The sequence below is a fragment of the Apodemus sylvaticus genome, chromosome 4, assembly GCF_947179515.1.
Source record: "Apodemus sylvaticus chromosome 4, mApoSyl1.1, whole genome shotgun sequence".
Taxonomy (NCBI): Eukaryota; Metazoa; Chordata; class Mammalia; order Rodentia; family Muridae; genus Apodemus; species Apodemus sylvaticus.
Window position 1 is genome coordinate 29,495,940 of NC_067475.1, and position 14,764 is coordinate 29,510,703.

The 14,764-nt window shown below is 40.7% G+C and overlaps 1 protein-coding gene across 1 annotated transcript in view; it reads left to right on the plus strand.

Moving 5' to 3' along the window:
- Window positions 1-14,764, plus strand: part of Arhgef38 (Rho guanine nucleotide exchange factor 38) — a 132,418-nt gene that overhangs the window by 72,916 nt on the left and 44,738 nt on the right. The window contains exon 3 of the mRNA XM_052178494.1: window positions 1,591-1,714. Coding sequence (XP_052034454.1) covers window positions 1,591-1,714 — 124 coding nt within the window. The remainder of the gene's footprint in view (window positions 1-1,590; window positions 1,715-14,764) is intronic.

Sequence of the window (14,764 nt, forward strand, 5' to 3'; positions counted from 1 at the left end):
GGGGTCACCTAAGACCATCAAAAATACAAATATTTATATTAAAATTCATAACAGCAAAATGACAGTTATGAAATAGCAGTGATAATAATTTTATGATTGGGGTCAGCACAACTTGAGGAATGGTATTAAAGGGTTGCAGCATTAAGAAGGTTCACAACCTGAACCTCATGGATCCTATCAGGTTATACTCGCTGGTCAGTGAGCCCGGAGAGTCTCCTGTCTTTGCTATACCTGTGCTGGAATTGCAAGCGTCCATCACCACACTTTGCTATTTAAGTGGACCGATGCAAGCACAAGACTTCATGCTTTCAGATCCAGCACTTTACCCGCTGAGCCATCTTTTCTGGGCCCCAGATCTAGCTCTTGCCTATGTTCGTTGTTCCTAATGTCCACCATGCTGGACTTGGTGGCTTGTCTGATTGACTTGTCTTGGTGGACTTGTCTGATTTTGCTGACCTCCTTCAACAACTCTGCTCTTGGAGCTCATTGGAGCTCCTCCAAGGCAAGTCTACTAATCACCTGTCTACCCATCCATGACTTACAGCACAATAAACGATGGACAAACGGCGCCAACTCTTGTTCTTTGTTGTATACTGATCTCAGCTGATCCTACATCAATGTAGCCGTATAAACATAATTTGATTATAAAAGGTAAAATATTTTTAAGACCAAATCAAAGTGCATTTCTCAGAACACTCAGATTATTGAACATACTTGCCTACCCCCTCTCTATTAATCACTCTTAATGATGTTATTTCTTGTCTGTCGAATTTCTGAGGACATGGAAGGTAATCAGGAAATATTTGATGAAAGATGAGTATGTAAGATTTTATGAGGAACATATAATAGAGTATAAAATCACACTGATTTTTTTAGAATAGGCGTGAAATTATAACATATGACAAATTCTTAATTAGTTTTTTTTTTATATCAAAGAAAAGGAGCAAGAAGTTGCCCAGAAGATTTATTTGTCATCACTTTTAGAACATCTGTTGTTTAAAACAGCTTTGAGATAGTTATTTGAAAAAGATACGGTCTGATTTCTACTGTGGAAGCAGTAAGATGTTCTATTTTTAAATTTTTTCTGTAGTGTGTATGTTATGAGATGTGTATTCAGGTACCCACAGAAGACAGAAGATGTCAGTCCCCTTGAATCTGGACTTACAGGAAGTTAAGAGCAGTCTGGTGTGGGTTCTTGGATTTGAACTTAGGTCTTCTGGAACAGCAGCAAGTGCTCGTAACCCCTGAACCGTCACTTCAGCCAATTTCAGTGGTACGTAGTGGGCAGTTAATAAAAACACTACTAGGTCTAAATCTTCCCACTCAGGTTTGTATCGAGAAATACAGCTATACACACAAGTCAAACGTTTGTGTTGTTGTTTAATACAGAGTTATAACACACCATCCACACAATTTCATCCATGATGAAAATCTACGCATTTAAGCTATACGTTTACATTTAGATTGAGCATCTCCAGAGAGCAGGGTGAGGCAGGTCAAATCCTTGCTGTTTAGCAGGAGGAAGCGCAGTACACACAGTAGTCCTCTTCCCATCAGCTGGCGCTCAGCTCCGTGTTTCTGCTTCTTCAGATCGACAGGCTGGACGTGGAGGCCTTGTTCAGCAACATTGAATCTGTGCATCAAATATCAGCTAAGCTACTGTCCTTGCTGGAGGAGGCCACAGCAGACGTGGAACCGGCCATGCAAGTAATCGGTATGTTTACTCTCTTCCTGAGCTCCACCGCGCAACAGGAAATAGTATTTTAATACCGCTCCCCCCCCCCCCCCGTTCTTTGGTTTTATGTTTCTGACTCACAATGCTTCCCAGGAGATATATAAATGCTGAATCCATCTTAAGGCTCACTGTAATCATACAAACTCTCCATTTATCTCCAAATGGGTTTATAGCCGTGTGCTGAGGTCCCTCAGTAGCACTAAGCAGACAGAATTTGCTTTGTAATTTTCAGACTCTCTGCTTTCCAGATGAGCTTTCATTTTATTTTATGGCTAATACTTCCTTCCTTAGTCCTTCATAAATTAACTATTTTAATTTCAGTCACAATGTATTTTTTATCTTAAATCTATGAATTGATTGATTTTTAAATTGTAAATATCTTACATGAGAAGTATATGATCTCCAAAGAATTTAGACATCTATATTTTCAATGTTTTCCACTTCACTTTTAATAGCCATATATGTGTATACATGTATTTTTCGCTATGACAAAGTTTTATAAAATGACCACAGAGAATATCACATGAAAAGTATTCAGAAAGTATTCTGTTCTCTTCATGTCTTCAGCATTGCAAATAAAGTCTTGAAGGAGGTTTATGTATCTGCACATAGTGCTGTATATCCAAAGAATTCTTTTAAAATGATCATTTCACAATTTTACATATATTATATGCTATAAAAATATTAGAACAATTGAGGATCTACAGGGCAAAGATAGAACGATTGTTTCTATACTTCTCCAAGTCCACTGTCTCTCCTGCCAGTGACTATTGCTGTTAATTTCTGTGGAACATCTCTTTGAAGCATGTGCATGCTTATGAGTGTGTACACATGCACACACACACACATAAAACATGCACACACAAAACACACATACACAGAAACACACAGAAACACAAACATACAAACACAGAAACACACACATACCCACATACAAAAAACACACATACACAGAAACACACACAAACACAGAAACACAAACACACACATACATATACACACACACATACACACACAAATACATACACATGCACATATAAACACACATATACATGCACACACAAACACACACACAAATGCACATACACACACACATACACACACACACACACACACACACACACACACACACGCACATACACACACACTTTCTATCTTTGTCCAATCCTCTTTTGTAGTGGGCATTAGAACTGTAGAAAGGGACAAAACTGATCTTATTTAACCTCTACGGGTCCACAACGTAGAGAGCAAGCTACTCCTGTGGGAAGGTGAAGGGGAGGATTCAGTCAGGCTTAAAGTCCATTTTTTCGCCGGGCCGTGGTGGCGCACACCTGTAATCCCAGCACTCTGGGAGGCAGAGGCAGGCGGATTTCTAAGTTTGAGGCCAGCCTGGTCTACAGAGTGAGTTCCAGGACAATCAGGGCTATACAGAGAAACCCTGTCTGGGGGAGGGGGGGCGGGGAAGCAAATCCAAAAAGCAAAAAAACCTAAAAAACCAAAACCAAAAACAAAAAGTCCACCTTTTCTTGTCATTTAACCTCTGCAATTAGCTGTGGTGGTGTTTCCTTTCTTTGTAAGACTGTGCAGGTTTTCACTTTGGCAGGGATCGCTAGCCATTACTCCATCCATCCCATGAGTAGTTATAAACAGCATGCTTTAAAAGGAAGATGCTCTTGGCACCATTGGTCAGAGTGAGACAGAGAGACCATCTCTGACCTTCCAAAGCTTGAAGTAAAATCGCTCCTTAAAGCAAAGGTGTGTTGGAAACAACCCCAGAGTGCCTTTACCCTACTGCAAACTATTAATGAGAACATTTTGGATAAAGGTCAAGGAAAGACTACAAGATTCTGTGTAGGTATAAAGGCATCAGCAATATTTTGACAAGTATGTTACAGATTGGGCAAGAGATGTTTGGATATTTTTTTTTATCCATTTAGCATTAAGAGAATAACGGGTATGTTTAGAAAATGGGGAGGGATTAAACTGGTGTGAAGGGTTCTGTAAAGAAGGAGTGCAGAATATATCTGTGGATACAGAATAAGGACAGATGATGCTGAAAACAACGCAGAAAGTCATAGCAGTCCAGCCCTGATGCATTCTCTTTGATGGTAAGCCATGAGAGGCCTGGCCATTAACTGAGCTAAGCAGTGTAGCACACAGGAAATGGAAGTGAAGCCTGTTTCCTTTCCTAGCACTTTGGAGTGCCCTGAGCAGGGCACTGACTGATACAGTGAGGACACTGGCACTATGCACCAGGTGTAAATGGCCCCTCATTGTGCTGGTGGCCCTGGAACGTATATTTGAGGCTGCAAACTCTTCCAGCATCCCCGGGTACAGCAGCCAGTTGTGTCATGGCTTATGCTAGGTGACACGCACTATGGTCTACGAGGCCCATGCGGCCACCAGGATGTCAGTCAGTGGAGCTGGTGGGACCTGCAGGGATTTATAGATTAGATGGACATAAAACACATGTGGGCAAAAAGAGGCAGGCAGCTCTACTTGGGAGCATCTGCATGTTCCTGTAGCTATAGACAGGCCATGGTTGCATACTGTATATCCACAACTCTTGTTATTATTTGGTTATGCATATTATGTTTTGCCATAAAGTCTTCAAAAATAAAGGCTTAATGTATTGGTATAATGTAAGGACTAATTTCCTGCTTCTCACGAAAGTTGATGGTTAAAGATATGAAAATCAGTGTATTTCCTCCACATACCATAGGGACCTTAACATTGCCATCAGTGACCACAGACCAACCAGAAGACAGAAATCTGCTGAAGAAGCAGCAACAGTGCTATCAGAAAACACTGTTAGTCATTGTTTTCAAAAGGTTGCTCAAAGCTGGCGATTAGACACAGACACATAGCTGCCTTGAATGTGTCTGTGAACCACTCCAAACAGCAAGATTGCTCATGTACACCAGATACCGGTTGCCCCCATCAATTTCACTCAACCTCATTTCCAACCTCCTGTGAATCTCTAAAACATGAAACAATGGCTATTAATGAGGTGGCACCGATAATTGAGGTTTTGCAGTTAAATGATGGGTGCATCTATCTGTTGATAAAGCAAATTAAGTACGAGCTTATTCTAATAACAGTTCAAATTTTAGATCAAAATTGCAGAATCAGGAACTAATTTGGGGGAAATTTATTATTCAAAAATTGATTATCCCATCTGATGGTAAATGTTACTGTCACCAAGACTTAAGAATTCAGTATTGTAGGGGCCAAAGAGATGGCCCAGTGGTCAAGAGCACAAACTGTTCTTGCAGATGACTTAAGTTCTACTCCTGTTCAGCGGCTCACAGCCAACTTCACAACATCAGGGGTCCCAACACACTCTTCTGGCCCCTGTGGGCACCTACACTCATTTGCACACACAGATAATTAAAAATAAAATAAATCATCAAAAATATGATCTTCTGCCTGCAAGTGACAGTATGAATATACATAGGAAAAGCAATGGAACACAGGAAAAGAAAGTTTTTTTATTAAAATGAAATCTATTTTCATTTTAAACTTGATTATAAAGAACTTGATTATAGTGTAAAGATAACGAAGCTGGCATTTTATTCAGATAAGAACTAGTCAAAATGTATGTACTCTTCCCCATACATGAAAATAGCATGCATGTGACAGGTGATATTTCAAGATAAATTGCTGTTAAACTATCAGATCTTCATATGCATGGCAGCCAACCCGTTCTTTGCTGCTGCTCACTGAGGATTTAGAAATGCAAAGTTTTGAAGAGGCCTATGGGATGGCCTTGCAGTGTCTTCAGAAGCAGGTGAAGCAGCTGAGCGACTTAGCAAAGAAGAATTATCTTCAGAGCTGGGCAGTGGTGGCACACGCCTTTAATCCCAGCACTTGGGAGGCAGAGGCAGGTGGATTTCTGAGTTCGAGGCCAGCCTGGTCTACAGAGTGAGTTCCAGGACAGCCAGGGCTACCAGGGCTACAAAGAGAAACCCTGTCTCAAAAAAAATTATCTTCAGATTTTTGATGGTTATAGGTTGCAGTCATGGAAAATAGATTATAAACAAGAAGACATTGGGATTTATCCTTACTGAAACATATTATGAAATTAAAATTAAAGAAGAAGAGCTCATGTTGCATAAAATATTTTTAAATTCTGTAATTGAAATTTCATACATTTGGGTTGTGGAAAGAAGCTGCTAATGGAGCAATTATATGGCCTTATTTTATTTCATTTTATGAAATTGTATCTCATTCTGTGTAGCCCAGCCTGGCCTGATAATCATTACAAATCCCCCTGCCTCATCTCCTGGTTGCTGGGATCACAGTCAGGAACCACCATGTTTGGTGCTCTTCTTCAGGATGATAAAATTATGTTTTTACTTGATTTTACAATGTCACATTTTGGAAAATATTAAAGTTATAAACAGAAATATCTTGGTAAGATATTTTTTTACTTGTAAAAAGGAAGAAATTACCCAAACAAAGGCTAAAGGACAGAAAATTTGATAGTATTTCAGCTCAAATAAATGTATCTTTTAATGCTGATATGTGTAATTAGACTTTTAAATTTTTTTAAAAATTTATTTATTCATTTTATGTATATGAGTACACTGTAGCTGTACAGATGGTTGTGAGCCATCATGTGGTTGCTGGGAATTGAACTCAGGACCTCTGCTTGCTCCAGCCCAAAGATTTATTTATGATTATATGTAAGTACACTGTAGCTGTTTTCAGACACACCAGAAGAAGGCATCAGATCCAGTTAGAGATGGTTGTAAGCCACCATGTCGTTGCTGGGATTTGAACTCAGAACTTTCAGAAGAGCAGTTATTTAGACTCCTGTAATGAGACTTTTAATATCTTCAATTTAACAGAATCTTCTGAGCTTATTGGATGTTTCTGTATTTATAGATTATTTTCCTATGGTTCATAAATTTAACAAGCGTGATTTGAGATGGCTCTGTGGTTAAGAGCATGTGTGCTACACGTGAGGCACAGAGTTGGGAATCCCAAGGACCCATGGACAAAGCCACGCATGGCAGTGCACACAAGTGCTGTGTGCTAAGCAGAGAAACGGGGCACTCGTGAGGGTAGCTGGCTACCAGGCCGGCAGAAAACAGGCAGGACCAGGTTCAGTAAAAGATCGTCTCAAAGGAATTAGGCAGAGAGCAATAAAAGATGCTCAGAATCCTCTACCTCTGACCTCTACATGCACATGTACAGGGTCACACATCTGTGTATACACTTGTAAACATGCACACACACACACACACACACACACACACACACCGCACACACTAAGTAAATGAGTGCATGAGTGAATGAACACATAAAACTAGTATTGAATTATAACTGACACAACAAAATGAATAGCAGCAAACATCAATATAGATAAATGGGAATAAGGACAACTCTCTAGTTGATTTCAGTTTATAAAGACAGAGTAGAGGAAAATAGAAAAACCTACTAGTAGGCAACCATCATTATAATAACGGTTTCATATAAAAATTCACTAATAAATCTATTATATGCAGGGTAAAAGTTAAGAGAGCACAGATTCCCACTTCTCAAAGTTCCTTTACAAGTAATTTCAGACATAGAAAGCAAGCATGGCAGCCTTACAACAAGAAATCTACTTTGACTAATTAGTCAAGGTCAAGAACAGTGGGCGATATCAGTCCCACATCGCAAACCACCTGCAGTGTGACCAGTGTAGACTGTCACATATATCTGTGGTATTTCGCCTCCAATGTGCATAGACACATCCAATCAGAAGAAAGAATTCAACATATCAAAAGTAAAAATATAAGTCAGGGACACGTCCTTAGATAGAAACAAGTCAGCTACTGACAGTTATAGTGTAGTTATTTGCTATATTAACATAGGAGAGCTGTGTGGTGCACAGAATGTTTGAAAACTGTTTTACCTCTGTATTTTCCTTTATTAGTATGAAATCACTACAAGTTTTAAAATTAAAAAAAAAACTTATAGTTTACAGAGAACACTATTAAAAGGTGCTTAAGATTTAAAGGTTGCTAGTCATGAATTATAACCGCAAAGATTACGAGACATATTTCAGAAAATCAAAACAATAAAGGCTCTAATTTAACAAGGGTCAGTTGGAGCTTTGTTTTCATGGCATCGCCATTGGTTCTGAGTTGGCCTTGTGACTCTAAAACATGGAGGCAAAGTGCTGTTTCATAACTGCATGAGGAGTGCTTCTCTATGGTCATCGAGACCAATGGCCCAAGCCACCCAACCATTCCAAGAAACACAGAAATGGCCTTAAACTGACTGGTGAGTGCAGTCTTTCTTGGCTAACTGTCCAGACACTGCTGACCCAGATGACCACAAACCTGTAGTCCACAGAGCCACAGGGAGACAAGTCATCTTTGTGCAACCCTGCCCAATCATCAACCCAAGGCTAGAGAGCAAACAGTTGCTTTCAGTCTTTGAGATTTTGGGATGATGTTTTTACCTAACAAGAGTTAACTCCTACAAAATCACAAAGGGGGAAAACCCCACTTCAATCTAAATGTTAAGGAAAACTTGATTTGGAATGTGGATTTTGAGCTTGGACTTGACTAATTTAGAATGGTAGCAATTACACACAAAAGACAGTCTTGATAGTCAGTCAATGGTGGTGCACACCTTTAATCTTAGCATTTGGAAGGCAGAGGCTGATGTATCTCTGTGAGTTTGAGGACAGCCTGGTCTACAGAGTGACTTCCAGAACAGCCAGGGCTACACAAAGAGAAACTCTGTCTCAAAAACAAAACAAAACAACAACAAAAACAGTCTTGATGAGAAAAGGGTTAAAAGCCCCACATTAGGACAGTATGGGAAATGCTTATACAATCATTCACCACAGTATACACATCAATAAAGAGTTCAAGGGTGGTTCCTATCCCTAAATCTTTGATCACCTAGATTTCATAAGATAAACTGATTGGGCAAGGTGTTTGCAAATTCATGTCATCACAAAGGGGAAGAAAAGCACAGGTGCCCCGTCTCTGTGTCTTCAGGCAGCAGGATTAAGAGCTTGTGAGTCGCAGATGCAGTGCCAGATCCACTAGATGCCTCGATAAATGAAGAGGAGAAATTTACTCAACAAACCTTGGTGTTTGGATGACTTTCAAGCTTATAAATAGCTGCATGCATATGCTTGCAGATCTGAAAGCTCTGAAGGCGTGTTCTGGATCTCGGTGCCAAAACAGAAAGTGGATTTGAAAACCTAGACTAAGTCTAGGTACAGAAGGTGTTTAAAAATCTCTAGAGAGAACTATACGAGCTTTGGTTCTTATTTATATTTAGATGAAATATATTCTATGATAAAATTTGAAAATAGTAAATAAGCACAAGGAAAATAAAAGATGACACAGAATTTAAGGGCATAATAAAGTGTCTTAATATCAGATTGAATTGGATCTGTCTTTCCTATTGCTAGATATCAGGCAAGTTATGAAAGCTCATTGGAGTTCAGCTTCATATCAGGAAATTGAAGGCAGTGGTATTTACCTCATATGAGTTTTATGAAGAGTCAATAAAACCACGTGTAAAGACGATGCAGGGCTTATTCTTATTACTTAATACGTGAGACTAAATTGCTACCATCCTAGCCATGCTAATTGTACACATGAGCTTATAAAGTTTGGTTTCTTTTGTGTAACAAGTGGGTATAATGAAACTTCTTTTCTGAAGTTTTAGAAACAAAAAAGATTTGGATTGTGTAGTTTCCCTGTTCCTCCTCATATCTAGGCATCTTTATAATTCATATACACAATGATACATTTTACGTTAAGAAGGGAGGTTTAACCTATCATGTGCCACTTCTATGTTTGGCAATCAGTAACTTCAGAAGCTGGTTTCCCAGTGTCTGCTGCCAATGAGCCGTGACTCCTAGCTTTCACACTGCCCGGTAGCCTAGACCTACAAGACTCTGACTCATACTCTGCAATGGAAATGACACTAGAATAGTAACTGGGCTAAGCCCCAAGAATGTAGAATAATGTCTGCTTTGGTAATGATGCCAATTAAAAGGTCTTTTCTTCTTGATGCAAAGATAATATGGGGAGCTGGGCAGTGTGGGTGCATGCCTTTAATCCCAGCACTTGGGAGGCAGAGGCAGGCGGATTTCTGAGTTTGAGGCCAGCCTGGTCTACAGAGTGAGTTCCAGGACAGCCAGGGCTATACAAAGAAACCCTGTCTCAAAAAACAAGCGGTTCCTCAGAAAACTGAACATGACATTTCCGGAGGACCCTGCTATACCACTCCTGGGCATATACCCAGAGGATTCCCCAGCAAGCAATAAGGACACATGCTCCACTATGTTCATAGCAGCCTTATTTATAATAGCCAGAAGCTGGAAAGAACCCAGATGTCCCTCAATGGAGGAATGGATACAGAAAATGTGGTATAGTTACACAATGGAATACTACTTAGCAATTAAAAACAATGAATTCATGAAATTTTTAGGCAATGATTGGAATTGGAAAATATCATCCTAAGTGAGGTAACCCAACCACAGAAGAATACACATGGAATGCAATCACTGATAAGTGTATATTAATTAGCCCAGACTCTGAATATCCAAGACATAAGTAGCATATCAAATGACTCCCGTGAAGAAGTAAGAAGAGGGTCCTGATTCTGGAAAGGCCTGATCCAGCATTGTAGGGGAGTACCAGGACAGAGAAAAAGGAGGGAGGTGATTGGAGAATGGGTGGAGAGAAGGCTTATGAGACATATGGAGAAGGGGGAACCAGGGAAGGGGAAAGCATTGGGAATGTAAACAAAGAATTTAGAAAATAATAATAAAAAGAAAAATCAAAAAAAAGATAATGTGGGGGAAACACATGGGAAAGGAAGAAGGGAGGAAAGGAAGAAAGGAGGGAAGGAGGGAGAGAGAAAGAGAGAGAGAGAGAGAGAGAGAGAGAGAGAGAGAGAGATCCAGTCAGCCATCCCAGTATTCTAGCAAAGCCATGTGACCACTAATCTGTCAAGGGACCAGACTTATCAATGAGCCATTTTGGCTACCGCTGTCCAGTGATACCCTTTTACAACTGTATCCCCAGAGAGCACAAAGAATCATTCAGCTGAGCCCAGTGAGACATAAAACCATAACTGAACATCAAAACCCTGGTTTGTTACATAGCATTAGAGAATGCACCTAGTGATTGTGTTGTCTTAGAGATGTTTGCATGCTGTGATGCTTCAAAGTAATTTAAATAAGACTGTCAAGACAATACTGCGGTCTGCATTACATACCCACCTCACACATAGAATGTATAGAAAAAGACTGGAAGAAGCTCAGGAAAAGGAAACTGTAGTTCCTCATATACTCTTTCCTGAGGGTGAGTTTATACTCAGAGGAAAATAATTTAGAGTTTCCTGTATCTGAACATCATGGGTTAGCTACTGTTGTTCTATCGCAATTCTGGGTTCTCTTAAAGCTTTGTCTCCTAACACAAAAGAATCTGTCTCTGGGCAGTAACTATGGCTCAACTAAATTTTCCAAAAGAGAGAGAGAGATGGAGAGGGAGAGGGAGGAGGGGGGAAGAGGAAAGAAGGATATGTCTGTGTGTGTGTGTGTGTGTGTGTGTATACATACATACATACATACATACATACATACACACACATACATGTACACATGCCTATACATCACATGCATACACATACACATACGCATATACATATGTATCCGTATCCAGGCCAGCAGCTTACTGGAGTATCTATAGCCAGTGTTGTGAGAGATCCAGATGGAGAGTTGAAATATCATACAATTTTTCTCACACATAAGCAGTGACAGGAAAGCTGTCAGTTCCAGAGAAAATGATGAAAATATGGAGGGTTCGTGGTCAAGGATTCAAAACTCCACACAAAAAAAGCAAGACTTGTGCAGAAGTCGGTTGCTAGGTTGAAGTGTTAGAGTTGGGCCCCCAGTCTCAAAAGGGGGTCAGGATAGGTTTGGAGGATGCTAGGGCTTATTTCCTGTAATGATAATAAATGAAATTGGATTTATAAAACAAATGTCCTATGATTCTTGTCTCTGAGAAGTGTAAATGTAGGATGCTGTACTGGTGGCTAAGTGGAGTGATTGCTGAACTATAAGAGGAACGCTGGAAGGTTGAAGGCAAATTTGAGCAAACTTGTAAGAAGTCAGACACTACACAGGGTACACACAGAAACTTTATCCTGAATCTCCCCATTGTTGTCGCCCAGGATCTATGTAGCTCTTTGTAGCTTTTTTTCTACAAACCCTACAGCTTATAGCTTTGAAATCTTGTCCCCATGATTGCTGTTCCAATTCAGGAACCACTCCCAGTAAGAAGTAGAAAAACTACTTCCTTGTGAGCATTTTTCACTGCAGGGGAGTCCTTTACCCACAGCTTTATTTCATAAAAACACATGCAAACATACTTCTGAAGGTGCACTTTGCCACTCACAGCTACTAGACATTTGAGAACTACCAGGCCTGTATTTTCGACTGGGTGTATTGTCAATCCAAGTTCTATACATTTGGAAGAAGAACTCAGAAGAACAGGTTCACCCCTAGCAATAGACACTGCATCCATTGTTTGTATTATAAGTGGAACCTGCAAACCCTCCAGTTGATGGGTACGGTATTTTAGGCACACTACCTACTCCCTCAGCATGCAAGCTCCCTTAGAAGAGTTTTTGTCTCCTGTGTAACTGCTATGTCCCCAGGGATCGAGAGCACTGTACTCAACAAGCCCTCACTGGATGAATGAAATATAGAGATAAGAAAGTTACGTTGTTCCCAAGTCAACCTATAGCTTGGGTCAGCGTTATTGTTAGAGGCAGATAAGTATCACAGATATTTACTAAAGACAGCTGTATGGAAATCATCACAGATCGAACTGAGTATGGGGGCATCCTCTGTGTAGAAAGGATTTTCTTTGAGGAGAGAAAGGATTTTGATTTACATCAACTGTGAGGATGCTCATCCCGGCATTAAAATCTGCAGAAAGCAAGCAGGTTTCACAACATGATCCTGAGTTACCACCAGAATCAATGTCTTGGATGTCAGAGCAAGGCTAGTACTTAAAAAGCATGCATCCCATTGTTGAGACAAAAATGGGTAAGTATTTGATTTGCCCACATTATATTATAAACTCTAGATACAAGCAAAAAGGAACCCAGGGCAAAGTTCCTTCCCATTCCATTTTCTGTCTCTCTGTACGCCGTATGAATGCACCCCAGTTTGTCCTGCCCAGCTGTAGGCTGTCTCCCATGGTTGGGAATTGTGGGAAGATGCCACCTCAGTTGCAGAAAGGCTCTTCCTTGAGAGCCCAGCCCCACCACACATGCCAGTTTTCCACAGCTACGGATGTGGTGATGCCACAGCTAGGATGCATCTCCCATCTCCTTTCTTCTGTTTTCCTCCTCATGGTCCAGTGTCCATCACTGGTCCCAATCTCTGACACCTAAAACCATTCACCTGCAAATGAGGTTCCTTCTCCACCAAGGCTTCAGAATCATAAGCCAAAAGGAATACGTTTTTCTGAATGTCTCGTACGCTGTTACATTTGAAAAGCTTTTACTAAAATACTTTTGAAATCAGAAGAGACTTATCACGAGCTCCAGGAAATAACCTGAAGTCATAGCTCCAGGCAAGAAAAGAGTACACATAGAGGGACCCATGGCTCCAGCTGCATATGTAGCAGAGGATGGCCTTATCTGGCATCAGTGGGAGGGGAGGCCCTTGGTCCTGTGGAGGCTCGATGACCCAGTGTAGGGGACTGCCAGAGCAGTGAGGCAGGAGGGGGTGGGTGGATATGGGGGGAGCACCATCATAGAAACAATGAGACAGGGGAGGGTATAGGGGGTTTATCTGGGAAGGGGGATAACATTTGAAATGTAATTAAATAAAATGACCAATAAAATTTAAAGAAATAAGATAAAATAAAATAAAAAATAAAAATTGCTCCGGGCAAGCAAACCAACCAAACACTTAAGTGTTACTTTTAAGAATTCATATAAAGTTTCCCGGCTTGTTCTCCAGAAAACAGTGTTTTTCTTCAAATATTGTAATAAAGCTGATACTCAAGGGATGCATCTATTTTAATCCCGAGGAAGCACATCTTACTTGCTACCCGTATTGGTTTTGACCTCTGCACTATGACCGGGAGCCCTGGATACCCTCAGCAGTCTTCAGGGGAGGCCGGGCTAAGGCAAAGGACTGTGGATTACTCATCCAGCTGGTCTCCCTGTTCCTCCCCACTCGCCAGTCTCAGAGAACAGACTAGCTCTGGGGAAACACAGGACCCATATGAATGGGTTGGCACTTGCTGGCTAACCTGCCTTATTTAGTCCAAGCAGCTGGGCTGCCACCCAAAGGAGGATAACCAGGCTACAGGAAGCACACTGCGGATCTTCCGCATGCTGCAGGCAAGGCTCTTTCTGTTGGGAATGCCAAGTCTAGGCTTTGTCACCCAGGAAAGTGATACCTGTCACACCCAGACTGCCGATCTCTTTTTCAGACAGTGGCTACAACTGTCCTTACTCTGGGAGCCTTCCTGGTCTCTTCCTCTATATTCTGAATATTCAGGTTCGACAAACAAGTTTTGTTTAGAACCTCAGAAAAAATTCTGAGATAAAACTCAGACCTTTAATTTTTTTTCTCTAAAAATAATTTCATGACAATTCAGTGATTAAAGAAAAAAACACTTTGTTTTTTGTGTTTTGTGTTTTGTGTTTTTTGTTTTTTGTTTTTTTGAGACAGGGTTTCTCTGTGTAGCCCTGGCTATCCTGGAACTCACTTTGTAGACCAGGCTGGCCTCGAACTCAGAAATCTGCCTGCCTCTGCCTCCCAAGTGCTGGGATTACAGACGTGCGCCACCACTGCCCGCCTAACACTTTTTACATATATGTAAGGATTCTTTTACCAAAAATGTGTCGAGAAATATACTTCATTGCAGCGGTTGCAGCTCAGCTTGTAAAATATCATCCAAAGCTATCAGGGAGCTTGAGCCTGTAGAAGATTGCTTCTCTCTCATACAGCTCTCATACAGAGCCTGTAGCTCT